Source organism: Plectropomus leopardus, chromosome 17, assembly GCF_026936395.1.
Source record: "Plectropomus leopardus strain MGB_pleo_1.0 chromosome 17, ASM2693639v1, whole genome shotgun sequence".
Lineage (NCBI taxonomy): Eukaryota > Metazoa > Chordata > Actinopteri > Perciformes > Serranidae > Plectropomus > Plectropomus leopardus.
In genome coordinates this window covers 3,040,943-3,067,057 of record NC_142192.1, presented here as the reverse complement: position 1 = coordinate 3,067,057, position 26,115 = coordinate 3,040,943, and the positions used below count along the sequence as shown (strand labels likewise).

General features: G+C 39.0%; 1 protein-coding gene across 2 annotated transcripts in view; it reads left to right on the top strand.

The window, feature by feature from the left end:
- adcy2b (adenylate cyclase 2b (brain)) overlaps positions 1–26,115 on the top strand; it is an 87,098-nt gene that overhangs the window by 37,406 nt on the left and 23,577 nt on the right. For both annotated transcript variants that reach the window (XM_088090410.1, XM_042506433.2), the window contains exons 7-13: positions 6,526–6,653; positions 9,106–9,264; positions 15,832–15,964; positions 21,993–22,169; positions 22,314–22,354; positions 22,469–22,549; positions 24,538–24,607. In XM_088090410.1, the coding sequence (XP_087946536.1) occupies positions 6,526–6,653; positions 9,106–9,264; positions 15,832–15,964; positions 21,993–22,169; positions 22,314–22,354; positions 22,469–22,549; positions 24,538–24,607 (789 nt within the window). The remainder of the gene's footprint in view (positions 1–6,525; positions 6,654–9,105; positions 9,265–15,831; positions 15,965–21,992; positions 22,170–22,313; positions 22,355–22,468; positions 22,550–24,537; positions 24,608–26,115) is intronic.

Here is a 26,115-nt window from a genome sequence, read left to right as displayed (position 1 = left end):
ATAAGTAATGTAACACAGAGATATGATTAGCTGTGCTTTATGTTTCACCCACCTACAAGAAAAAATAAAAGCTGAAATGGGGCTGGTCCCCAGTGGCTTTACTCATGCAGCCAGCCGACTGACAGAAGGAGCAGCACACATATAACAATTGCTCTCTTGCCTTGTGAACCTATATAGGCTGCTTATATATGTGTATGCATGTAAAATGAATGGGGGGAACCAGAAAAGCCTTATAAATATCAACCTTTTCCCATAATATTGGATTTTTTTAAATATATATTTATTGAGTTTTCTTATTTCTTATTTCTGTTGAACATTGACAACAACAAAAAAGACATCAAAACAATAATCACAAACAAACAAAACAAAACAAACAGTACAGCTCAGTTTGAAAGAAATGAACGGAAAGCAATAGGAGACAGTCTGCTTTACAAACAGATGACGGGTCACAAAAGTCCAGATTCAAGAGAGTCCTTGTACAAAAATGGAGGAAGAGTCAGGTCAAAGATAGTCCAAAGAGGGCAGCCAGACTTTATAAAACTGGTCTACTTTGTCCTGCAAAAATACTAGTAAGATATTTCAGAGGAAGCAACCCAAATATAACCTTACACCAACCTTTAATAGAAGGGGCCTTATCACTAATCCACTGTAACAATATATTTTTTCTGGCAGCAAAAACTAGGATGTTATACAATCTTTTGTTCCCTACAGTGGTTAAATGTCTACTTCCAAATATTTTCCCCATTTCACACAATATGTCAGACCAGTATTTCTGTAGTTTATAACATTACCATAGACAATGAGTTAAGGTACCTATTTCAGTCTTACATTTCAGACACAGACGAGAAAGTGTCGGGTTAAAAGTATGTCTTCGGTTAGGAGATATATGCAGTCTATGTATTATTCTAAACTGGATTGCCTTTGTACCAGTACAGATGGATATTTTTTTAGCATAATCCCAAATATCATTCCATCTCTCCTCGCTAATAGTCACTGACAATTCCTTTTCCCATACATCCTTAACCCTCTGCGTATTAGTGGAAGACATGTCACATAAGACATCAATGAACAAGCTAAGAGAAATCTTCCCTTGATATTGGAACTTTCTCAATCTCAGAGATCTTGGGGTTTTCTATAAGGGTTGTACTCTTAGTGATATAATGCCTTATTTGTAAAAAACAAAAAAAATCTTGTTTTGGGCAGTGGTATTTTTTCATCAGCTGTTCAAATGACATGAAGATATTATCTGAAAATAAGGCTCTCAGTTTGGATATACCTTTATTAAACCATTGTCTGAAGGAAGGATCACACATTCCTGGTAGAAAATCAGTGTTGTCAATTAGTGGGGTAAATAAGGACATCAGTTTGAGCTTCCCCTCTAGACGTCGGACAGATCGGCATGCCTTCAGCGTATTTATTGTTATCAGGTTGGTACAGTTATCTCTTATGCTTTTAAAATTCTTAAAAAATAAGAAATCTTGTAGTCGACCCTTTGCTAAAGATGATTCTATGTCTAGCCAAATAGAGGTGGCTTTGTCCTGTATCCATTTATATTATATTATAATATTTGGCAAATCTAAACCGCCCATTGGACCTGGCAGCTGCAACATTGACATTTTTAATGTAAGTCTACGTTTACTCCATATAAACGAACTAAGCCAGCTATTCAAATCTTTAAGGACCCTATTTGAAAATAATATAGGAACCATTTGAATAAAAAGCAACCTGTGTAACACATTCATTCTTATTAGGGTTATTCTACCTTACCTAAGAAACAGGGAGTGAGTTCCAGCGCTCCAAGTCTTGTCTTATTTTCCTAAATAATGGAACAAAATTAGCTTTATACAACTGTGTAAGATGGGGTAATGAAGATACCTAAGTAGATAAAACCAGGATCACTTCTCTGCATCCAGAGAAAGCACAAGACCATCAATAGATTTCTGCTCAAAGGCCTGCATAACTTTAAAAAGATGCCTAATATTGTTGGCTGAGTTTCGCCCTTTTATAAACACGGTTTGATCTTCTTTAATTAAGATAGGCAAAAGATCTTCTAAACAAGTAGCTAGGATTTTGGAAAGCACCTTTCGACATCTAATCCCTTTTTCTGCCTCTGTCGTAAGGTGACAGTTTATAGCTGATCTGAGAGCAGATATCTCTCGCCAAATAGTCGATGATGGAGAAATAATATAAGCTTTTTCTTTGTCTAATAACTTACCCTCTAAGAGCTTTTGTTTTTCTAAATTTTGATGCCTTTTAGTGGTGGAATATGATATAATCAAGGCTCTCACATAGGCTTTACAAGTCTCCCATAAAAGTGAGGAGTTATCTGTTAACTGTGAATTAATGGATAAAAATACCTCAAATTCAGTGGAAAAGTAAGAAGTGAAGGTATTATCTTTACGTATAACAGCGTTAAGTCTCCACTGGTGAGACTGATATGTTGAGACCTTAAGTTTTATATCCATGCCCACACTAGCATGGTCAGATATAATTATGCTGCCTGTGCCTCAAGACAAAACCGAAATAATGTAACTGAACTTAAAAAAAAAATAATAAGAAAAAAATAATAAATTCTGGTCTGACATCCATTAGGTGCAGAAAAGAAAGTATACTCTTTTCCAGAGGGATGAAGGCTTCTCCACACCATCAAATCCAAGATCTTCACAGATGGCATACAGGGCAGGGTCCAGTTAATGAGTATTGCTACCCCCTGCTTCTAGTTGTGAGTGACGAGAAAAATACTTGTCAATACATTCCCTGCTGTAACTTTAAATGCTCTGCGTCATTAAGGTGGGTTTCTTGCATGAGTACAATGTCTATATTTTTCTCTTTTCAAAAAGGTAAGCACTTTCCTGCATTTTATGGGCCTGTAAATCCCCCGTATTTTATTTGCCATTACTCTAAACTCTTAATGTAGCGGTATCCTGGCACATTGTTTAATATGCAGAAAAATAAAATGACTGAGCTGTGAATGGACATTAGAATCAGAACCAGAACAGAACACATTTAGGTCAAACACTAATTTAAATTGGGAAAAATCCCTGCTAAACATGCCGACAGCTCACCCAAGCGCTATTTACGCGCATCTACATAGAAACAACACAGGCCCCACCTCACATACAGAGACATAACAGTAGTCCGCATGGTAAGGTGCAATAAAGAAAAATAAAATACAGTGGTGAATGATATGAACGTGCAAGTACTCATTTGACTTAAGTTGGACTGAACATTATTGACACACATATATATAAAATAAAGACACCTTCCTTTCTTTTCGGCGTTTGTGCTGAGTCAGTAATCCAGAGTTTAAACAAGAGAGTCCACAAACGCCGGCGCTTCCTCCAGTGAATCAAACCTCTTTCCTGTTGACCGTAACCCTGAATATGGCCAGGTTCATCTCCTTCAGCTGCACCTTCACGTCATCAAAGGCCTTACGTTTCCTGGCCACTGTCGACAAATAGTTGTTGAAGAAATAAGTCTTTGGTTCCGTGCGTGCAGGTGGGTCCAGTTCCACACCGAGACGACGGGCTGCATTCATGATGTACTGCTTGTCGCTGAAGTTGTGAAACTTTATGATGATCGGCCTGGATTGTTGATTGGGGCCGGACTTTGGTGCTGAGGAGCAGTGCTCGCGGTCCAGCTTCACCCGTCCCGCTTTGGTTGTCATTTTAAAATAATCAGGTATCCACTTCTCCATAAAACTCACAGGATCTGTTCCCTCGGTACCTTCCGCTAACCCGACCACACGTACATTACACCTGCACCCACGATTATCCAGGTCATCAGTGTGCTCCAGCATTCACCTCACTTGTTTCTCCAGACTTGTCGTTTTAGCCTGTAATGACTCCGTCGTGGTCTCCACACTAAATCCTGCTCTCTGTCTCGCCGACTCAGGTTCCCAGCGCCTGTACTTGTGTCGTCTGTTCCCTTATAGCCACAAGCACCAATTCAATTTTAGCGTTGATAACTTTTGTGATATTCTCCGTAACATGGTTCATCGCTTGGAGAATAATTGGGTTAGCACTGTAGCTAGCATCTTCACATTCAGCTTCATCTACAGTGTTAGCTTCCGCAGTGTCATTCCCACAGTAAAAAAATGACACTTTTACCATGCAAATACGTAAAATAGTCGGATAACTTGATATATGCCTCAGGAGCTCGGTGAAGCACAGTGTTCCCTCTACGCTGCCATCTTGATTCCCCAAAATATAGGAATTTTAAAGGTGATGCCTGCAGTGCACCATAGGAGCATCAGTTGACACGTGTCAGATGGGCTACATTGACCTTTAGTATATTAGGCACCTTGAGGCTCAGTTAGAATTCATGAAATACATATCTGAAAAGTAAACCAATAATAGCTAGTGTAAATGCATTGTCTATTGGACAACCCAACAATGTTTTTTTTTAACGGAGTGTTTTAGAGGACAGACTACAGCAGGTGCTTGTGAATGCTTCTCAATCCAGTAAGTTGATTTTAAACACCAGGCCCCCTCAAGGTTTATTCCCCATTCCCTTCTCTGTTTACACCGACATCATCTCCTGCAGCAGTGAAGGAATGGCACCTTTAAAGTATGCAGATGACATGACTAGTGGTCCACCTGACTGGTACCAATGCCCTGTTTCCCAACCCCTCAGTATCAAAGGCTGACTGGTAAACTAGTACAGTCATTAAAGTAGCTAGGGACAGAGATAAAAACCTCCCTGTTATTTTCGCAGTGCACAGATTCTGTGTACAAGAAAGCCCAGCAGTGTCTCCACTTGCTGAGGAAGGACTTTTAATGCCAGCGAGGACATTTGAGCCCTGTTTAACAGGCCACTAATTGAATTTGTCCTCACCTTCAACATTTCATCCTGGTACACCACCCTCACCACCAAACACAAAACAAAACTCTCCCTCATAACTAATCGGGTCCGCTCAATAATTGGTTCACCTAAAGTCCCCTATTTGACCTATACAGCCAGCACAGTGATGAGGAAAGCCACTCTAATGAAACAGGAGCCCCCTTCCCCCCTCCACTAGTCCTTCCAGTTACTGCCATCAGGTCAACACCACAAAGTCCCTCTGAACCAGGAAAACATCTACAAAAAATCTTTTCTAAAAATACAATCCCCACAATTACAACCAAACCAATTGCGGTGTTATTATATGCTCCCAAACAACCAAATAGCACCTGCCACTTCAGCATGAGGTGCAGACAGTTGGCATCAGTTGAGAACACCACCGCATGGAACCATTCACGTTGTTATTATACGACACTTAATGGCCAGACGGAGCCTGTTGTGTTCATGTGATACCCTGCTGGATGGCGTCAAGTTCAAATGCTGAAAGTAACAACGTAGTATAATTAGCACTAAGGTCCCTGTAGGGCAGGCGGACGGAAAAGGTGATGACCCAACAAATCCTGGACTTTCAGTTCGGTGTTTGCTTCCTGTCGGTAATGATTTTTTTTCTATATCTTACCGTGTGCCTGTTTTTATTTATTTTTTTAAACAAGCATTTGAATTGGATTTTTTTTAATACTGCATGTACTACAGCAAAAACAAAAACAGAAACCAAGTAAGGTATGGTACAGAACATTCATAGTAAGGTATTATCTTATAAAACTGCTTAAACAGGACATCATGTAGAGTTTTTTTTAAGGTCTAAAATAATTGGGGAATGAAAATGCTACCTATACAATTATTGATGGTCCACAAGAAAAAAAAAAGAGAATCATGTTGTCATCAAGCATAAAGACAAGTATTATCCTATTTGAAATCATGAAAAACATGCATTGTAAATCCCTTGAATTAACCCAATAACTATCAACCATTACTATCTTAAATTACAGTATGGCATTTATAATCAAGAATTCATTTGGATCAATAGAGAAATAACGGAAGTTTAGGACACAAATGGTGCTTTAAGCTGACATTACCTGAAGTCTAACAGTTGGATCTACTTTGAATAATGTGCCGGAAGTGGCTGATTATGAAACAACAAGAAGGAGAGAGCAGGGGCTTGTGCTGTCAATCAGATGAAGCACAGCCTTGAAATGAATGTTTTCTCTGTCCTGCGGCCAGTGTCGTACCTTCCCAGAGCGCTGTGCATGTTCACAGCTGCAGGTTGCAGGAGTGTGGGCTGGTCCGAGTGTATCTGGCGGTCTCATGGGTACTCTGTTATTCGGGTCCAAACAGTTGAGTCAGGTTCTCTCAGGTTTGTGTCCAGCAGCTCTGTCCTCCTGCCTGATGAAGCCGCCGTTATATAAACCCGGTCCAACGATGAGCTGTTACACATCCCACATGTGGAATGAGAGCTAACGTGTTATGTGTGTAGGTGTTTGATTTTGGGCATGATGGATGTGACTGTGTGTGTGAGAGGGTTGTGTGGAGGTGAGAAAGAGCACAACACACAGCATTTTATAAATAAGATACTTAACTGTGGCTGTAGACGATCATTTTAGACAGATTATGGAGTTTGATGATAAACACACTTCTTCCAGTTAATCCACATTTTCCCCCTCTTCCTCTCTCTTTGTCTTTAAGGAGAACGAGTGTATGAGAATCAAGATCCTGGGAGATTGTTACTACTGTGTGTCTGGTCTGCCTGAGTCGCTTCCTCACCATGCCAGGAACTGCGTGAAGATGGGCTTGGATATGTGTGAGGCCATCAAGTAAAATACCAGATCTCTCTCTCTCTCTCGCTGTCTTTCTTTCTTTTTCTCTCTCTGTTTTTCTTTCTCTCTCTCTCTCTCTCCCTCACACACACATACACACGCACACACACAAACAGAAAACACAAACACAAACAAACAGGCGTGTGCCTGTCAAACAGATTGAGCAGAAGGAATGCCAGACTTGATTTCAGCTCTGTTTGAACTCCAGAGTAAACACAATGTGAATTCAATATGATAAGCTTCCCGACTGAACAAATACAAATTTCAAACAAATGAAAAAATATTCCCCTTGAGCCTTCCCACTCTTTTCGCTCTCTGTCTCTATACCTTTCACTCATGCATGATCTCAAACACATTAGTTTCACAGACCAATATGTTTGTCTTTTGACACTGACCTTTAATCCAAATCAGATTAAAGAGTCCAATCTGTGTCGTCCACCTCTGACACGATGAAGCACCGTCTGTATTTCAGTGCTGTTTGGGACGATTTTCTTCAGCGACTGAAATTGCACTCCAGAGGAAACACTCAATCTGTGTGACATACATATGTCACAAAATATAATGCTGGTTACTGGCAGAATTGGTGATGGCAGTCTACAAATGGCTAACTCAAGTGTCCAACATTTTGGTGAATATGCTTAATTGACCAAGAAGTTGTTTCAGCAAGTAAAATTGAGTCACAGTCATTTTTTTGTGTAAAGATTAAATAAATTAGACACCCCAACATCCCCTTTAAAATTACATGATACATGCTAATACAATAAAGTTGACTAATTTTTAGGTCTGGGTATTGGTGCTCAATACCTTAAAGGTACTGCCAAATAAACACAGTACCAGGTAGTATTTAAAACATATCCAGTCAAACAAAAGCTGCAACTTTTTTTGCTCTAGAAGCCTGTATTACGAATCAGGATTAGGGGTTAGCAAGGTAACTTCAAGGTACTGTATCTCTGGGTTTTCAGTGATATGCAGCTGGTTCACTTTTTACTGGTATAAACCACCGTGGTAACTGATGCTGAAACGCTAACCTGCTCTGTAGCAAGTTAACTTCAGTGTATCAGATAACAACCTGTTAAACCATGTGACCACTGATCAATCACATCAGTGGATAAAAAGTGTCCCAACATGAACAAAAGTCCAGAGTGACAGGAGTGACAGGTAAAAAGAGTGTATACTTTTTCTACGTCGTTAGTAAAACTATTTTATTGTTCTACGCTTTCTATTTCCACTGAGCTCATAACAAATGGAGAGGTAGTTTAGGACAGTAAAAACATGATGATGATTTCAGCTGCATTTTATTTGTGCAAAGTTTATTTTATCTGTGCAGTGTATCTGACAGTGTGGCTGATTTCACACTTTGATTAATCACTGCAGCTCAGAATGATGATGATTATTTTTATTATAAAAATCATCCACACACTGTTAACTGGCTCCTGTTATTAGGTGACAGAAACAGTCTGGCATCACTTAAAGTGTTTTTATGTGAATTCATTTAAAGTCTTGCCTACTATCGATAATTGAAAAGTATTTAAGTATTTCTATATCTTTTTATCCTGTTAGAATACAGGCTGTCATTTACATTTAACACCAATGAATAGGACTTTTTGGTTTTCCTTGAAAACAACATTGCCAGTGAAAAACAGTATTGCCATTTCATAGTCTATGGTACCAGAAGACGTACTTCATTTATGGTTCGATGATGTCACTCGTGATTAATATCCCATCCTCTTTCACGTGAATGCAGTCGTGGTTGGAGAGGAAAACTCAGAGTCGACTAATCGAGTTGCTGCTCGATTAGTCAGGCTGCTGTCCCCCCAGGCCCAAACCTGTCCCCTCCACGAACTGTCAGTTCAATGTCTGCATTGTTAACACAAGCGTACAGATCAGCAGCTAACACCCAACACCGAAACATTAAATGGTCCCAACAAACTCACACTGACATCGATATGACTTGGTTTTGTCATTAAAGTCTTTAAAACAATTAGGTAATGTTAGCCATGTTATGCTAACAGTTAGCCTGTCACTGTGTGTGCGGCTGGCTGAACTCTCACAGCAACTATGGTGTGGTGAAGCTGATCTGTGTATTTGACAGAGTTTTAGCGGGATAAGACAGGGCCAAAACGTTCAAATATATGGCTATATTACACACTCCTTTTATATTATAGGTATCCAATGAAGTACTTTATCAGTGTTTGTATAACTTTAAGGGTACTGGTATTGGTACCAGTATCATATTTTTTAAGTGATACCTAGCCCTCCTCATTTTTTAGTTTCAAATTTGTTTTTGTGAATTCAGCACAGATTCAGGTTAGCTGTTTCCTCTTGCTTCTGGTCTTTATGCTAAGCTAGGCTAACCACATTTTAATCTCACTCTTGGAAAGAAAGCACATTTTCCAAAAATGTTAAACTTCCTTTTGTAAAAGTGACTTCTGCTCTGTACCCTCCACAGAAAGGTCCGAGACGCCACGGGAGTCGATATCAACATGCGTGTTGGAGTTCATTCTGGGAATGTCCTGTGTGGTGTGATTGGCCTCCGCAAGTGGCAGTATGACGTGTGGTCACATGACGTGACGCTAGCCAATCATATGGAGGCAGGAGGTGTGCCAGGGTAAGATGTAACCATTACATAAAAAGAATGTTTGACTTGATCTCAGTGCATCTGCTGTGCTGCTTTGCAGATCATTGTAATCATTGTGTGGTTGGCAAACTAGGCTGTCAGTTTTAGTTTGTAAAGCAGACATGAAGCTATGTTTTGGGATTTCCTGCTCTCTTCGTGATTCATGTTGAGTCGCACTTAATGAAGGCATTGAATTCCCATCTGCTCCACTGCAGTTCCATGTGGCCTAAAGTCGAAGTGAGCAGGTCTCAGTGGGCAGCAGTGCCATTGTATCATTATCTTGAGTTCCAGTGGATAGTTACAGAGGCTGTTTTTGAGGCTTTTTAACCTCTCAAAAGCAAGGTAACTGCTTCTTTGCTCTCAGATTAATCTGTTATCAGCATGAAATATCCTACATCAACCAGTATAATATGAAAATATGTTCATATCAGTATCAGTGTTCTGTAATCAGTGTTGGCGGAACCATAGTAAACCAACCCTATAAACACAAATAGGGGCAATATATCAAATGAACTCAATGTATCATTGCTTGTTCCACATGGGATATACAGTATATATCCCAACTATATCTCCAACATATCGGTGTTATGCGCTGTCAGCCAGAAGCTCTGTCAAAAAAACCCTATAGATTTTATCTAGTTTTAAGGAATATTTAATGCTGCACCTTTAGATCTTTGTATCCTTAACTAAGTATTTTCACACTGTGAAGTATCTTAACAATCAGATGTTCGGATTCTTAGTTTTTAGTTCCCCATTCAATTTCAATTCAATCCAATTCAATTTTATTAATAAATTCCATTATCACAAAACACAGTTTGCCTCAGAGGGCTTTACAGCGTACGACATCCCTCTGCCATTAGACCCTCACAATGTCTAAGGAAAAACTCCCCCAAAAAAATCCTGTAACAAGAGAAAAAAAAAGGTAGAAACCTCAGGAAGAGTGACTGAGGAGGGATCCCTCTTCCATTATGGACAGACCTGCAATAGATGTCGTAAATAAAAATTATATTACAGTAATGACAGAGAGAAAGAAGAAAGAGAGAGGGAAAGAGAGGGGGAGAGAAGCACAGCAATAATGGCAACAATAGCATATCATATATCAATAGTGATAAACGTAAAATTACTAAATTCACTCTATGATAGCATGTGATGTTACGTGCAAATATCTTAGGAGTTGATAAGAATCCCATTCGTATATTAATAGTGGAGGCATGACGCATAATAATGGCAGTAGAAGGTCGCGTCGAGCAGGATCACAGCATCTGCACATCCAGGGCCCACGACACAGGCACAGCCTCAGACAGGACCACAGCAAAAGCACAACCAAGACCACGATCAAGGCGAGCCGGAGCTGCAGCCACAGCACGAGCATGGCCAAAGGCAGGGTCACAGCATCAGCACAGCCATCACCACGATCCAAGCACAGCCAAGATTGCAGCCAATATCTGGGAAAACTGGACAGCTTGCAACAAGTGAGTCTACCGTCAGCACACCCAGCTTGTGTGTTAGCACAGTAGCTAGCTAATAACCAATGACAGCAGAGAATACTACTAGAATCCTGGTCTTAACAACAACCATGGCTGTATGTGTGGATTGTAATCCTACTTTAGCTCAGCTGTAAACATGACATTGCCCGACTACATGCCGATCTCAAGCAGAAGGACAAGCTAATCCTGGAGCTGTCATCCGTAGCTTCATAGCAGTCAAAACACTTCCTCCTGGGCAGACGTGAGACCAGTCTGTCTTGCACCCAGGACCATACAGCGCTAGCCGGGGATACGACACAACTATTTAGTGGTCTGGAGGTGAAGAGTCCCACTCCATGGGTCTCCCTATCCAGGTTACAAGCAGCAAGCCATTTCAGGGTACAATCTCCCCAGCTTGAAAATAAATTTCAAGTCTTGGAAAACCTGGCCTCTCCACCTTCCCTGGCACACCCTGGCCCAGCTAGATGTCCTCCACCATCAGCGGCCGTTTTAATTTAATATCCTGGATGAGGATGATTTTCCGCCGCTGACCGGCCCATCACATCTAAAGAGGAGTGGAGCACACCTCATCGGCAACTGCACACCAACTTGGACCCTGATCTCCTGCATGGCAGCGGTTGCTAAAGGAGGCAGTGTGAAGGCACTCTGTCTACTCCAAACCGGCAAACAGCAACATCTACCCCAGTGCTCTGCATTCTTCAGACGGGATGGTCTCCACCCAAGTTGGCTCGGCGCTCACATGTTGTCTGCAAACATAATCTACTGTGCCCTTTTCTGCCCACCTGCATGACTGTTTACTATCACAGACACGTGTCCCAACCCCTGATATTCACTTCTCATTAGCCACCAGCTCTTGCTCTGCACAGCCATCTAAAATTATTGCCCCTAGTACTGTCAACCTCTGCTGGCCACCTACTGCATTACATTCACCACACATGATGATAAGGCTGCAAATCCTCAGCTCCCTATCCCAGTCATTGTAACAGCTAGAACCCCTAACTTACACTACACTGTGGTGTTAACTGGAAAAATCTTTTAACCTTAAAATCCACCTCCCTTATTTCACCTTGCCAGTCCCCTTTATTTAAATCATCTCTTTTTAATGTAAACTAAACCCAATCCATGCTTTTTAAGTGAATGTTCTGAATTTTTATCTTCTGTTGTACTGACCTATGACAGTGTTGTAATTACTGGTGATTTCAACACCCATATAAATGAGCTCTCTAATCCCACAAATGTTAAATTCAAAGCCATTTTAGAAAATTTAGATCTCACTCAGACAATCAATGAGTCACTGGGGTAATACCCTTGACCTGGTGATGTCCAAAGGCTGTGACACTATTAATGTCTTGGTGATATGACTGTATCTGACCATTTCTGTGTTTGTTTTGATTCATGTTTGCCAGTAACAAAAAGCACAGATAAAGTTACCATTCAAAAGCATTTTATGACTCTGAAGCACAACTTAATATAACATAATTGGCTAGGCAATATCTTCTTGATATAAATGGCTCACTAAATGAGATGGTTGCTTTATTTAATTTCAACATACTCTATAGTCTGAATACTGTAGCCCCGTAAAGGATGATCGAGAGATCCCAAAGAAAACCAAGAGTCAAGAGATCATGCAGAATAGCTGAAAGAAAATGGCAGAAATCTGGACTCACAGTCCATTAAAATGTATACAAGGACAAAATAGCCTCATCTAACACTGCTCTACGCTCTGCTAGAAGAGCCGACTTCTCCAAGGTGATAACAGAGAGTGGTAGCAACTCAAAAATACTATTCACTACTGTAAATTGACTTTTGAATCCTAGGTTAGACAATGACCTTCTTAGTCAGGCATCTCCTGCAAAATGTGAGTAATCTGCCCAACTTTTTTGTGTCCGTGTATTCTATTAGAGCAGACATTCTCAGAAATCCTCATAGCTATGACTGCCATCCTAAAGAAAAAAGAGGCTCATGTCAAAATTCAAAACAATCTCAGAGTCTGAACTCTGCAAAATTGTGTCAGAGAGTAAATCTTCTACTTGCTGTCTTGACCCTGTCCCAAGCACACTCTTAAAAAATTGTTTTATTGTGTTCTTAAGCCTGTCAAGGATATTATTGATACGTCCCTGGAAACTGGAGTTTTCCCAGATGCCTTCAAAACAGCAGCCGTAAAACCCATACTGAAAAAAACAAACCTTGACAATGGAGATTTAAGTAATTATAGACAAATATCAAATCTTTCTTTTTTTTAAGCAAAATACTTGAAAATGTTGTTTTTATTCAAATTAATAATTTTCTGGTTGAAAGGACATTTTTGAAATATTTCAATCTGGTTTCCAGGCTAACAATAGTACAGAGATGGCCCATCGACATAATCGACGTTATTGATTACGTGAATACGTTGATTCATGTAATGTGCGTCGAAGCGTTGCACCGTTTCATCCAGCACGTGGAATGAGGGCTTGAGCAGCGCCGGGCGTGTTGTTTTTTGCTTCGGCACTCATGTATCAAGTTAGAGTGTGTACAAGAGCAGTGCTTGTCAGGCGCGTCTGAGCTGCGTGTCAGCTGCAGCACATCTAAAGAAACGGCAAGCCACTGTTTTTTTTTTTTTTTACCTGTGGCGCTTGCGTTCATTGACTCTAGTCTAGTGGTAACTTTATACTGGAGTTTAAAGTCTCTCTCTGTCACAGAGATGAGAAAATACAAAGATGTGTTTTACCTCATCTTCCTTGCTTCCCTTTCAAAACAAAAGCTATCTGACTGTGTCTCTGGCCAGAATGCCAACAGCTGCTGATACAATGTATTTTATTTTGAAACATTTACAGGACGGGTTCTCAGCTGTGCAGGAGCTTGTTAACTTAACATTATAACATAAATGAGTGGAATATGTGCTTATAAATATGAAATACAGCACTCATATCAGCAGGCAGTGGTATACCTGAAGGCCAATTAAGGCTGGTCTATTTTGATGCAGAATCAAAGTTATAATTATTTCTGTTAGAGAAAAGTTATGGTGTTTTTTTAAATTGCACTAATTTTACTGTAAGATGCTAGATTTGAGGTTTTGTCACTGTAAGAGTAACTTTTGTTACTGGTTTTGGTTTTTTTTGTTACTCCTAAAAGTGACTTGTATTTTACATTGTTTTATTTATTTTGCTGTTGGATTGCTAAATGTAGATTGTACTACATTCCTTTTACTTGAGTGGAACAAGCTCTAGCATTAATTTTGTTTTGGAGAGACTTTATATCAAACTGTAAAACACAGATTACCAGTTAAGACTGTGATATTTCTTTGCTGGGGAATAATGCTCTGCAGTGTATGACAGGTTTTAAAATGTAATTTTCAGTAAATTCGTTGTTATATTAATAACTATTTAATAACTATTTTTCTGTTGCACTTCTTTTATTGTGAAGCACTTAGAGCTGCATTCCTTGTATGAAAAGTGCTCTATAAATAAAGTATATTATTATTATTATTATTATTATTATTATTATTATTAATATTAACATTGAGTATACATTTTCACATCATTTTTTTAAGATGGCAGCATGAGAATCACTTTGGCGTTTCAGTTCTTTCACACTCTCAAGTTGAAAGGCCCTGTGGTAACAGTTTAACTTTCTGCTAACTGCAAACAGCTAACTTTTGATGGCAATCTTCAAGTGTACAGCAAAAACATCAACAGTTCCAGCTGGGGATCGGTCAGGTGTTCCAAAATAATAGCGCCAGTGGTTAAACTTTGATTTATTAATTTTTTAACAGTACTTTATTTAACTTTCTTTTTACAGTCCTCTAACTTTCCTATAATAGTACTTTCCTAAATTTTCTTATAACCGTACTTTTTGTAACTTTACTATAAAAATATTTTATTTAACTTTATCATAGAAATACTTTATTTAACTGCATTATAACAGCAGTACTTTATTTAACTTTGTTCTAATATGCACTTTATTTAACTTAATTATGACAGTATTTTATTTAAATTTATTATAACTACCTTGTTTAACTTCATTGTAACAGTACTTTATTTAACTTTATCATAACAGCACTTTATATAAATTCATTATAACAATACTTTCAAATAAAGTACTTTAACAGTACTTTATTTGAACAGTGCTTTAAAGCACCAGTGGTTAAGCTTTGAATTATTTTAATGTAACAGTACGTATTTAACTTTCTTAAAAAAGTACTTAATTAAACTTAACTATATCAGCACTTTATGTAACGTTATTATAACAGTACCTTATTACAGCATTTTATTTAATTTTATTATAACAGTATTTTATTTAATAATATTCTAACAGTACTTTATTTAACTTTAGAAAAGCAAAACTTTAACTTTATTTTTTGATAGTGGCAACTTCAACTTTATTGTAACTGTAGTTCATTAGTTCATCTTGTAATTTTGTATGGTAGTTTAGAAGGAGATTTCACAATAGCAAGATATATATTCCGTGTTGCGATATAGTCTACAATTACAATATAAATTTTAAGCCACATTGCCAAGCCAGCCCTAAATATGAAGATATGCCTGAGGGAACAACATACTAATGTGTTGCAGCAGCATTGGGAACAAGCACAATCAACACTCAACTGAAAAGTTTTATATAGAAGTATACTAATTTCTTGACCCTTTGCTAACTTCATCAGGAAGTGCACATGTTCACAGACTTGATGTGGAAAATGTATGCATGTCTGTTCTAATTCTATCCAACATTTTAGTCAATTATAGCCACCTCATTTTACCAATCAGCTCAACATGTGTTATGTGGGCATTTGCTGTGGCATCCCAGCACTGCAACAAGCATGGAGGAATTGGCTGGTGGTTATGTGTATGCAGCACAGAAAATAAGCTCCCACTCTGTAGTCTCGCTGGGCTGGTTTGTCTCCTGTTTGCCTACTAAAAAAAAAAACCACATTCCCCTCTCCTTCCCTCTCTGCATAGGTAATAAACAATGTTGAAAAGGGAGAATTACAGGTTATTTTTGTTATAAATCAGGAAAGTAAAAAATATTTTTGAGGGAGCTGTTAATGACACAAGCTCTTAACCTATCATCATCTGTCCTGCCTCATCTCCAGACGGGTCCACATCTCTTCAGTGACGTTGGAGCATTTGAAGGGCTCATATAAGGTGGAGCCTGGAGACGGTCAAAGCCGAGACTCCTACCTGAAAGAACACAGAGTGGTCACCTACTTGGTCATCAACCCCAAGGTCAGACACCATCACCAACATGGTTTTTACATTCATACAGTAAGAAAGCACGTGGCTTACCACTTTGACCCAAAGGGAAATATATCAAGAGCTATCAGATGGATTTCCATGAAATTCAGTACAGACATGCATGGTCCCCATACAATGAGGCCTACTTAGGGATTATTCATTATTTATTAGGGAGGAGGGGTTGGTTCAAAATGGGGGAGGCATTTTAAATAATGTTTTAGGCGCTGGGGAGGGACTGATGATTGCTGATAAAAAAAAAAAACAAACCCAGTCCCTTACTCCCCTGAGCACAGGAACAGTGCTGGAATCTGAGGCCAACTTAGATAGTAGCCAGACCGTGGAATTACATCTTTTGGGTTCAACATGTGATGCCCTGGAACCTAAAGAATTTTTTCCCACACACTGATGCATCATTCCCACTGCACAAAAAAAATCTGCTAACACCCAATAACATCTGACTTTTAAATACAGTGAGAATGCTTCCAATCGGCATTCACACCTGGGTCAAATTACTCTGTAATAGACACAGGTTTTATAACCTCCGGGTGAAGTTGCACAGACACACCAACAAAACAACCCAGAAACACACACACACACACACACACACACACACACACACACACACACACACACACACACACACACACACACACACACACAAGAAAGGCAGACTTTTACCTTGCAGCAGTGTGTTCTCTGGCAGTGGGAATGTAGTCAATTGCCTATATTTAGCGGGTCTACCCGCGTGCACGTTTTAAAATTGGTGAAAAACGGGCCTTTACATTGTAAACGAGACGTCTGGTAATCAGTGGATACAATTTTTGTGAGTGTCACAAACCCCACAAAATAACTAGTGACTCACAATCTAGATTTTATCCATTCAGTCCAATAACATTATGAAAGTCTGGAAGAGCCGCAAAATTAAATCGTTTTATCCCCATTCGAGTTAGAAGAGAGCTAAACCGTTTGGCCAGTGGAAGTCTCCATTGCACTCACTCCATGGGCCCGACAGTGTGAAAAATGAGGGTAATCTTTGACAGGAAAGCTAAACTTGCTTGGCTTCATGCGCCACTGAGCGACTTTTATAGGAATGAATGGCCCCTTGCCTCCCATGCTGTATTCAGCTTTCTTCATAGAGATTGGGGATGTGTTGTTATCAACAGCGAGTTGGTTATTTTTGAAGGATAAGGAATCTTTCATCTGTTGGCTATTCTCCAAGTGTCAAAAAAAAATGCTGAACTAACACAAAACACTACTTAATGAATACAATTCAAAATATAGAATATCCAGCAGTCAGTCAGACACCAGCTTATCTTTGTCTGGTTGATTGTGATTGGCATTTGGTTTGTACCCATCTTGTCGAATCACCTTGTAGGACCATAACATGTATATACAAATTTGGTGATTGAGTAAAATAAACTGTTGCTTTATAGAAAATGCTCTGACTTTTTACGATAATTTAACTGTTTAAAAGTAGATAAGCTGAAGAATGTGTGGTGGCAAAACTGAAAGCAAGAATATTTTTTAGTAGTTCATAAAAACATTTTTTGGGTACATGGTTTTCACAGGGGCCAGCAAATATATTATATTCCTTCTGCATTGTCCTTTATATGTTATCATTTGGAAACCAGTTTGGATTTTGTCAGGAGAGTTGTCAGGAGCAGTTATATAGTTTGTGTGTTTGGAGGCTGACTTTTTCATGTCACTTTTAGCAGATGTAATGAGCTAGAATGCAGAAATATGAGGGTCTGTTTTCAGCAGACAACAACTGCTTTACAAACATTTCCATGTGCAGGCAGGTTTACAGTCCTACACCACGGTCTTATCCTGCTGAGAGCTCAGTAAGCAGCTGATCAATATGACAATGTCATGTATCAGAAAATAATATTAGTGTGTTATTAAATAAACATCTCTCCATGTGTTTAGGTGGTCGCACACTGAGAGAATATTAGAGAGAAGTCTCTTTTCACTGCTGGAGGCGTTGTGAGTGGACTGAGTGTGGACCAGTGCAGCTCCTCCTGTCAAACCAGGATGTAAAAGGGCCGGTTAAGGACATTTCAGAGAGCTGCCTCTTCTGTGAACTTTCTGCTGAGAATTTCTTTATATAGAATTTGTTGTTGGCATCCAGTCTGTGCTCAGTGTTTTTGGCTTGGCAAGTGAAAAACCATGCTTAACAGTCCTCTGCCTTTCTAATCCCTCCATAACTTGGCTAAGATGCACCCACCCCCTAAAATATCTGAAGTGAGGCCTTCAGGCATCCTGTCTTCACTATCGGCTTGCTCCATAGAACTCGGGTCTCTGAGTGGCATTTTTTTTTTGAGGAAATAAGGTCTTTACAGTTTCTAGTGCATCTTTTGAAAATGGCACCAGTGACACAAAAAGCCACGGTGTCTTTTCAGAATCAATCCCTCCAAATCTGCTCCTCTGGCTCCTGTTTTGTCTTCTGCTTTCCATTGTCTGATTCCTCTCCAGAGAGCTTGACCAAGGCATTGTAGCTTTCACATAAAGTCATCACATCTCGACAAACTCTCCCTCTCTCCCTCTCAGAGTCGGATTCAAAACTCAGCACTAGCAAATTACAGTTTCTGTGTGAGCGCTGAGTTATTTTATCAGACAGTAGTCTTGTCGGTTCATTGAAGTGAAACACAAAAGTTACCCTCACCTTCATAGAAAGCAAATGCACATTTTTTTCATATTGTTTCAATTATCATCAATCTTAATGTCAGAAAAAAGCCAGTTATCTGTGGGATTTTTTCAGAGATTATTTTGTCCGCCATTTTTTATTCACACTCTCTGTCCTCTGCAGTATATTAGGGCATTTCACGAGAGATTGGCACCTGTTTACATGCGTTTCAACTCTGGTTGGGTTGCACCAAAATCTTTAAAACTGGCTTGGTATTAAGAGCAGAATGGACCAATATACCAAATTTAACATGCTTGACTTCCAAGTGGAACAAATTGACACAGTGTCCCAAGAGCAAACCAGTGTTTGACTATTATCACATAGCATCACATAACATCGGAGCTCTCTTTCCACGCTGAACCCATTAAACATGCACTCCTGTCATGTCATGTACATAAATTAAATTAGTATCAGCTGTGTGATCAAGATCAGACTGTATATGTAACCACAAAGATGGGCGAGTAGTCGACTTGCTTTCTTGCTACGTTTCTAACATTACTTTTGAAAACAGAAAACACATCTGATGTTTTAAAATTTACTGGAAATGACAATAGCCAACAGCAGGTAGCCTAGCTTGTTATTAGCAATAGTCAGTTAGCTTAATAGAAACTTTCAGCCCCCTGACAGTTTATTTTGTTTACCAACATCAGTCCTAATCATAACTGTCCAATATTTATTAATTTTCAGAATTTTAAACCTTTAAATGCTAGGTTTTTGTCATGATGCCACTATGTTTTTAGATTAAAAAATTAATTGATTTCAATATACTACATGCTAGTTTTTTTTGGATGATCACAGCCTAAGATATGTCAATAATTAGCAGCAACACTGATTTTTATTAATTAATTTTTTTTGTGAGGGTCGTATGCTCACACTCATATCTCTCTGCACACAAAATGCACTTTTCAAAATCAGACTTCAAAAAATATTATACATTAATGTGATTTTCTATTTTCATTGCGTTTATGTTTTTAAGACATCCGTCCTAATCATAAATATCAAATTTTCATTTATTTAATTTTTAGAATTTTAACCTCTTAAATGCCAGGTTTTTGTCATGATGCCATGATGTTTAAAAAAAAAAAAGTTATCAGGTGGAAAAAAGTAAATATTACAAATTCCAAGGCAAAAGCACAGAATGACACCCAGAAATAATACAATGCATGTTTTTATGCTTTGATGGCTGTGGGATCAAAAATTGTAGATTGGCACATTTTTTGCAATGTAACAGTTTTGTTTCCACAGTGTATGTTAGACTTATTGTAGGAGCTGAGCTGGAAATTCCAAGATTAAACAAAAATACACAATCTTGCCAAAATCTGTGCCATATGCATGAACAGTCAAAATGTTTAAAAAATGAAGAATGAAAAGGGCTAGGGGTTAAGCCCTACAGTAATTAGGTAAACTGGCAGTTTTCAACCTAACATGAGCCTCTTGATAGTTAATATGTTTTAAAGCCTGACATTATGACCTTAGGAGATCTCTACAAAATATGACAAGATTCTATTCTCTGTCCTTTATTTTCTGTAATAGAGATATATTTTTTTTAATAGCCTATCAGATACTGGAAAAAGGCTGTGGGGGCCCTGTGACATTTTCATGAAGCCCTGAATGGATCAAGGCCAAATATGGAGTATGGATCACAGGAGGTGTCATCTCCACTGTCATTGTAATTGATCGTCACTGTCAGAGCCGTTCAGTGCACCCGCAGGGAATTAACACCGCCATTACGGACAATGACTTTGTCAATTCTTCTAGGCTTATGTGCCATGTTTGGTCCATCACAACACCTGTCTCTGTCAGCAAGTGAAGTAAATCATTGAACATCATCCGACTAATCCTGCTAGATTTGATCCACTCGTTTTTGGAGTTCCATAAGTAATGGGAAAAAGCTTTTACTTTGACTGCTGTGTTGCTTCATGCAGGTTAGTGTTTCTGTCAGCAGTAAAGTGGTGTGGTGTTTGTCAGAGAGAGGCACTCAGCATACATGGCAAAATAAAACGGGAGCGGCAGCGTTCTCTAAAATTGTTTTAAGTAGCTCAAAACACTGACAGGCAGGGCACAGATGTCAAGAGCCATCAGTTGACCACTGTTCCCAAAGTACCTAGTTATTTTTACTGTATTGTGGACTGCTGTTGCAATATTTACTTATTTCTACACTTTGAGGATCGGCTTTGTCAGAAATGAAGGCTTTGTACACAGGGTCTGAAATTAATTTTTTAAAACTTTTTTTTCTGGCACTCAGAAACTTTATCTGCCACTTTTCAAATGTATGTGCTTAATTAGGGAATAACATTTAGATCACTTGACATCATTTAATGTAAAAAATGATTCATGGCAAGGTGTCTTAGCCTCAACATCTGTGCTCTCTCTGGTGGTTTTTGAGGTAAACGGCGTGTCGAAGCCTACGCTTTTGCTTGAAAAATGTCATAACGATCCCTTGTGGGTCACAAGAATTTCCATGCACATAACATCATCTCTGTTGAAGACCCAGAATATTGACAAAATCACATTATCTGTCTACACTAAACCCCTCCATATACATAAAACTCAATTCTGAGCAAACACTGCCTCAATTTATTAGTTTTTAGCCACCTAAAAAAAAAAAAAAAAAACTATCATTTTAAGTGCACGCTATATTTAGAATATTTTCATTGCTTTACCTTGGCATCAGGCAGCCCTTTCTGACAGGAAATTGAAGACGTAGTTTCATATAGGGGTGAGTAATATATCGAATATACAGGTGCAACTTGCAGATATTATGAACTGGAGAGCTGTTTGATGAATGCTCACAATGAAATAATCCTCATGGTTAAAGGCACTGCAGTAATCTGTTGAAGCATCTGCTAATTCTAACATCCAACTGTTGACCAGAAGCTTCAAAAACATTGACACTTCTTGTCTGAGATGAACGAGGTCCTTCAAAATAAAAGGTTAAAAGGAAGAATAAAAGGACTGACAGTGCTGTGCATGGGCCATGTGCTTTTGAATGTTTTAGAGACGTTGACAATCAGAGGGAATGATTAAAACCATCTGAAATTGACTGCAAACTCAAACAGTTCCGGTCAAAACATGGATAACAAAAGTGTTAAGGCTCAGTTATGTCACTTATGAGAAGAAAATAGCAAAGTCTTTCTCCTTTAAGTGTACTTTGGAATTTATATGCAATAAAATGCACCCTTGCTCATTTTAATATGCTCAGGAGTTTTGCTGCTGATATCTTAAATCATATGGTATGAACAGTATCTTGTGTTAGCTCATGTTAGCCAACCTATAGCAAAATCAGTAATGTCAGTAAATACATATGCCCTTTTCTCTTCCTGTATGTTTCCTCAGACTGAGAGGCACAGCCCTCTGTTGGGTGTGCGCTCTCGTCCCTCTCTGGACGGCGGGAAGATGAGGGCGTCTGTCAGAATGACCCGCTACCTGGAGTCCTGGGGCGCCGCCAAGCCCTTTGCCAACCTCCACCATCGAGACAGCATGACCACAGACAATGGCATGATCAACACAACTGTGAGTGCAATGCTATGTGTGTGTCTGTCAAACACACACACACACACACACACACACACACACACACACACACACACACACACACACACGCACACATTCCCACATAAAAATCAGTCATGAATATAATAATGACTCCTGTTTCAGGATGTTCCAATGGGGCAATACCACTTCCAGAGGAGAGAGAGGTGAGCTGGGAGCAGTACTGCATTTATTATCATGACACATGGAATCACTCTTTTTTAATGGAAGCGCTTATATTCTGTGTCCATGTTTTACTCATGCCTTTTCTGTGATCCCAGGTCCAAATCTCAAAGGAGGAGGTTTGAGGAGGAACTCAATGAGCGAATGATCCGCACCATCGACGGCATCAACTCGCAGAAGTAAGCATCACGTCTGCTGCACATCCTGTGTCTCTCACATTACTCTTAACAATCACACACCATGCAGTCCCTTCAGATAAACGTCCTCCTCACGCTTAGTTGTAGAAACATTAAGAAACATCTTCTCTAATTACAGTACTGTAGTTATTATACTGAACCATAAAAACTTACAGAAACCTCTCATATCCCGTTTCCACCGGTACTAATTCTGGGCCGTTCTGTGCCAGTTGCTAATCTAGAACCAGTTCTTTGTGTTTCAGCATTCAAAGAACTGGCCCTGGCCCTGAAGAACCAGTTGCAGACTGGCACCAACACTTTGTTCGGCCAGAGAAAATAACCACTTACGTCAGTGGCTGGGGGCGTTGTTATCACGACCAACCAAAAAACGGTGGCCACCATTTTTAAAAACCCACATACAGACAGACACAGTTTCTTAACTTGAGCAATATATTATGTTATAATGTGTTATGATATCTATATCATATATTTATATCTATATTCTACGTTATGGCGAAGCAGCTGTAGTCTGAGGAAGGAGCCACCTGCCTCCTTGGGCTGTGATCTTCAGCCAAAGTCCAGGAGAAACTGTCGTTGAAATCCTGACTTCATCAAACTCGTTTCGTGAGCTTGTTACCAAGACATATTTACGTTAACTTTCTCCAGCATAGTAATTACATGTGCATGTAACATTGAATATCACCTAAGGTGGGTTAAGAGACAAACGCGGTTTGCTTAACTGTGATTGGAAATACAACTGCATAGTTGATGCTATAGATAAACGTTAACAAAAACTAAAGTCTTACCTTTAGTGTTAATAAGAATCAGAATATTACATCTCCTCCCAAACATTGTCACCATCCATGAGAGTCCCGATGAGCATTACAAATGCTCTGGAGACATTGTCTCTGGAGTTTTAAGAAGGTTTGTAAAACCAGGAGCAACACTTTGAAATACAAAAAGTCCACTATTGTTGATGGTGTGTATCCGGCGCTAGTGATGCTTGGAAATCAGAAACATATTCGGAGGCTGTATAGTGACGTAATGACATGGAAAATCAAATCTTAAGAGGCTCCTATGTGGAACCAGCTCCAAACCAGCACAACACCAACCCAGCACTAGGTTCAGTTTGAAGGAAAAGGGATGTCAGTTCATCAAATAAATGTCAGTCAAAGAATGTCATGTGGTTTAACTATTTAACCCTTTGAAAAATGAGCAAACTGGTTTTGTTTATTTCAAAAACATGGGGAAAAAATGCAATGAGCAACTTGGCAAGAAATGTCCCACAAAAAAATATATATATATAAGAAGCATATATTATGTAGCAAAGTCATTTTCTTGTTTGTTTCTTCTTTTTTTGTCGCTAATTATTACAGAATTTTATTGTAAATTTTTACACATTTCTTCCTTTTTTTTTGGCCATTTCTTACAATTACTCATTGTTCTTCCCAAGCTTTTGAAAGAAATCAAGCCAATTTGCTCAGGTTTTAAAGGGTTTAAATGCAAGTTTAGGGTGAAAAATGTCACAGATGCTTAAAGCCAGAAATACATTTTGTTTGGTCTTGTTTTAAAGGTATGACAGTGTCATTTCCCTGAGTGCTTATGAATACAAGCGGTTTGTAAATTACCTCCTTTGTTGTCTTTGGTATTTTATAGTGCATTTTACTTAACAAACAACAATTCTGAGATCTTTTCCAAGTGCATAGTATTTTCAATGTAATTTACCAATAAGGCATCGTAATGGGAAAATTACCATCTATTTTGTTATTCATGAAACAATAAAAGGCTCTCTGGCTTTATTGAATGAAAGCAACACATTCATCATAGCTATATTAAAACTGTAATAAGTATACACAATAAAGACTATTGTCCATATTTTGGCTGATTACAGCACAGTGAAAAGATAGATAGTTTTCAGACAGCACATAACCCACCGCAGAGCCTGGTCCCTGTGCTCAATCTGAATCTGTCTGTTTGGTTTGTGTCTGCAGACAGTGGCTTAAGTCTGAGGACATCCAGAGGATCTCATTGTTCTTTCACAACAAAGCTCTGGAGAAAGAGGTAGGCGAGTGCATACAAAACACCTGCCAGCAGTGTTCACTGGGGAAACAAATCAGCGGGACTGTATAGTTGTAAGTGAAACACAAGTCAAACCTTATAGGACACAGAGGCTGCGTTTCCACCAAGCAGTTTGATTCAGTTCGATTTGATTTATTTAGCACATATTAAGTTCATATTAGTTCAGTTCAGTTAGTTCAGTAAGTTCATATTAGTTCAGTTCCATTTGGTACACATTTTTTTAGGGTTTCCATTACGAGAAGTTGTGGATGGTACCAGTGGAACTGTTCCTTCTCGTCCCCATTTCGTCACCCCTCTGAGTATCTAGTACACAGATCTGGTACTAAAAGGTGGAGCTAGAAACCGTGCAGTCTGTTGATTGGTCAGTAGAGAATAAACACTTTGTGCTCAGGGCTGAGCCATGACAAGTTTTTGGTACATTAGTAACTATAACTGTAAAACGAAAAAGGAGCAGCAGCTGGAGACTGAAAAAAAAAAATTATTCACTGGGCCTACTGCCAATAACTTTTAAGGTGGGATGTTTACTTGAAACTCCCATCTATAATTTCAGTATTATAACTTTGACCATTTCACTTGTTTTCATTGTTTCTCTAAGACAGACACTTTTAGTGATACACGGATCTTCAAACGTTTAAAAATGTGTATTCATTGTGACTGGATTATGTGAACTGCATATATACCAATCCTTGCTTGGAGAAAAAGAAACTTGGGGGGAGTGTTGTTCCTGTGTGCTCCAGCAGCACAAAACTGCTGCTGTTGCCTGAGAAGGACACAAGCACAATTTTATTTAAAAAGTTTGGCTGAGGAGTGCTACTTCACATGTGTATTTGCTGGCACCTGTAATCAGTCTTGATATATCTGTGAGCTGCTAGCTGTTATTACAGCCCTGATGAAGACTTTAAGTTGAAACACGTAGACGTCAAGCCCATTTAGGCTTTTTAACTTTTGCAAAACAGTGTACCTTGGAATTTTGGTTTTGACTTATTGACAAAAGAAATAGCATGTCTAACGTCTCCCTACTTTTCTGGGCTTAATTTTATAAATTTATAAATATCCCATTGAGAAAGACTCACTTTTAGCCCTTTTTTGTTCTAAGAATGTCGCCATGCAGCTTTGTTCTGTGGATGATAAACGGATTTAGAGCGAGTGGTGGTGAACAGAGCAGTGAGTGACAACAACCTCGCCCATTTGTAAGAGTACTTTCTGCTGTGGAAACGCCAAACAGATCTAGGGTCGAGGCACATGTTCAAGGGTTGCAAGGGTTGCTTTTAGTTCCAAAGGTACCACACCGAAAGCTTTTGATGGAAACGCTGCTAGATTGTTCACTGTATGGTCCATGTGTCCTCAATTTCCTATTTTTGTCATTGCTTTATTCCAAATAGGGGTGTGGCATATTTTTGTGCATGCTCATGTTAATTTTGGCTTTTGCTTAGCATCTTTTACTGCTGCTGTGTTACACAATTTCATCTCACTGTACCCAATGTTTCTGT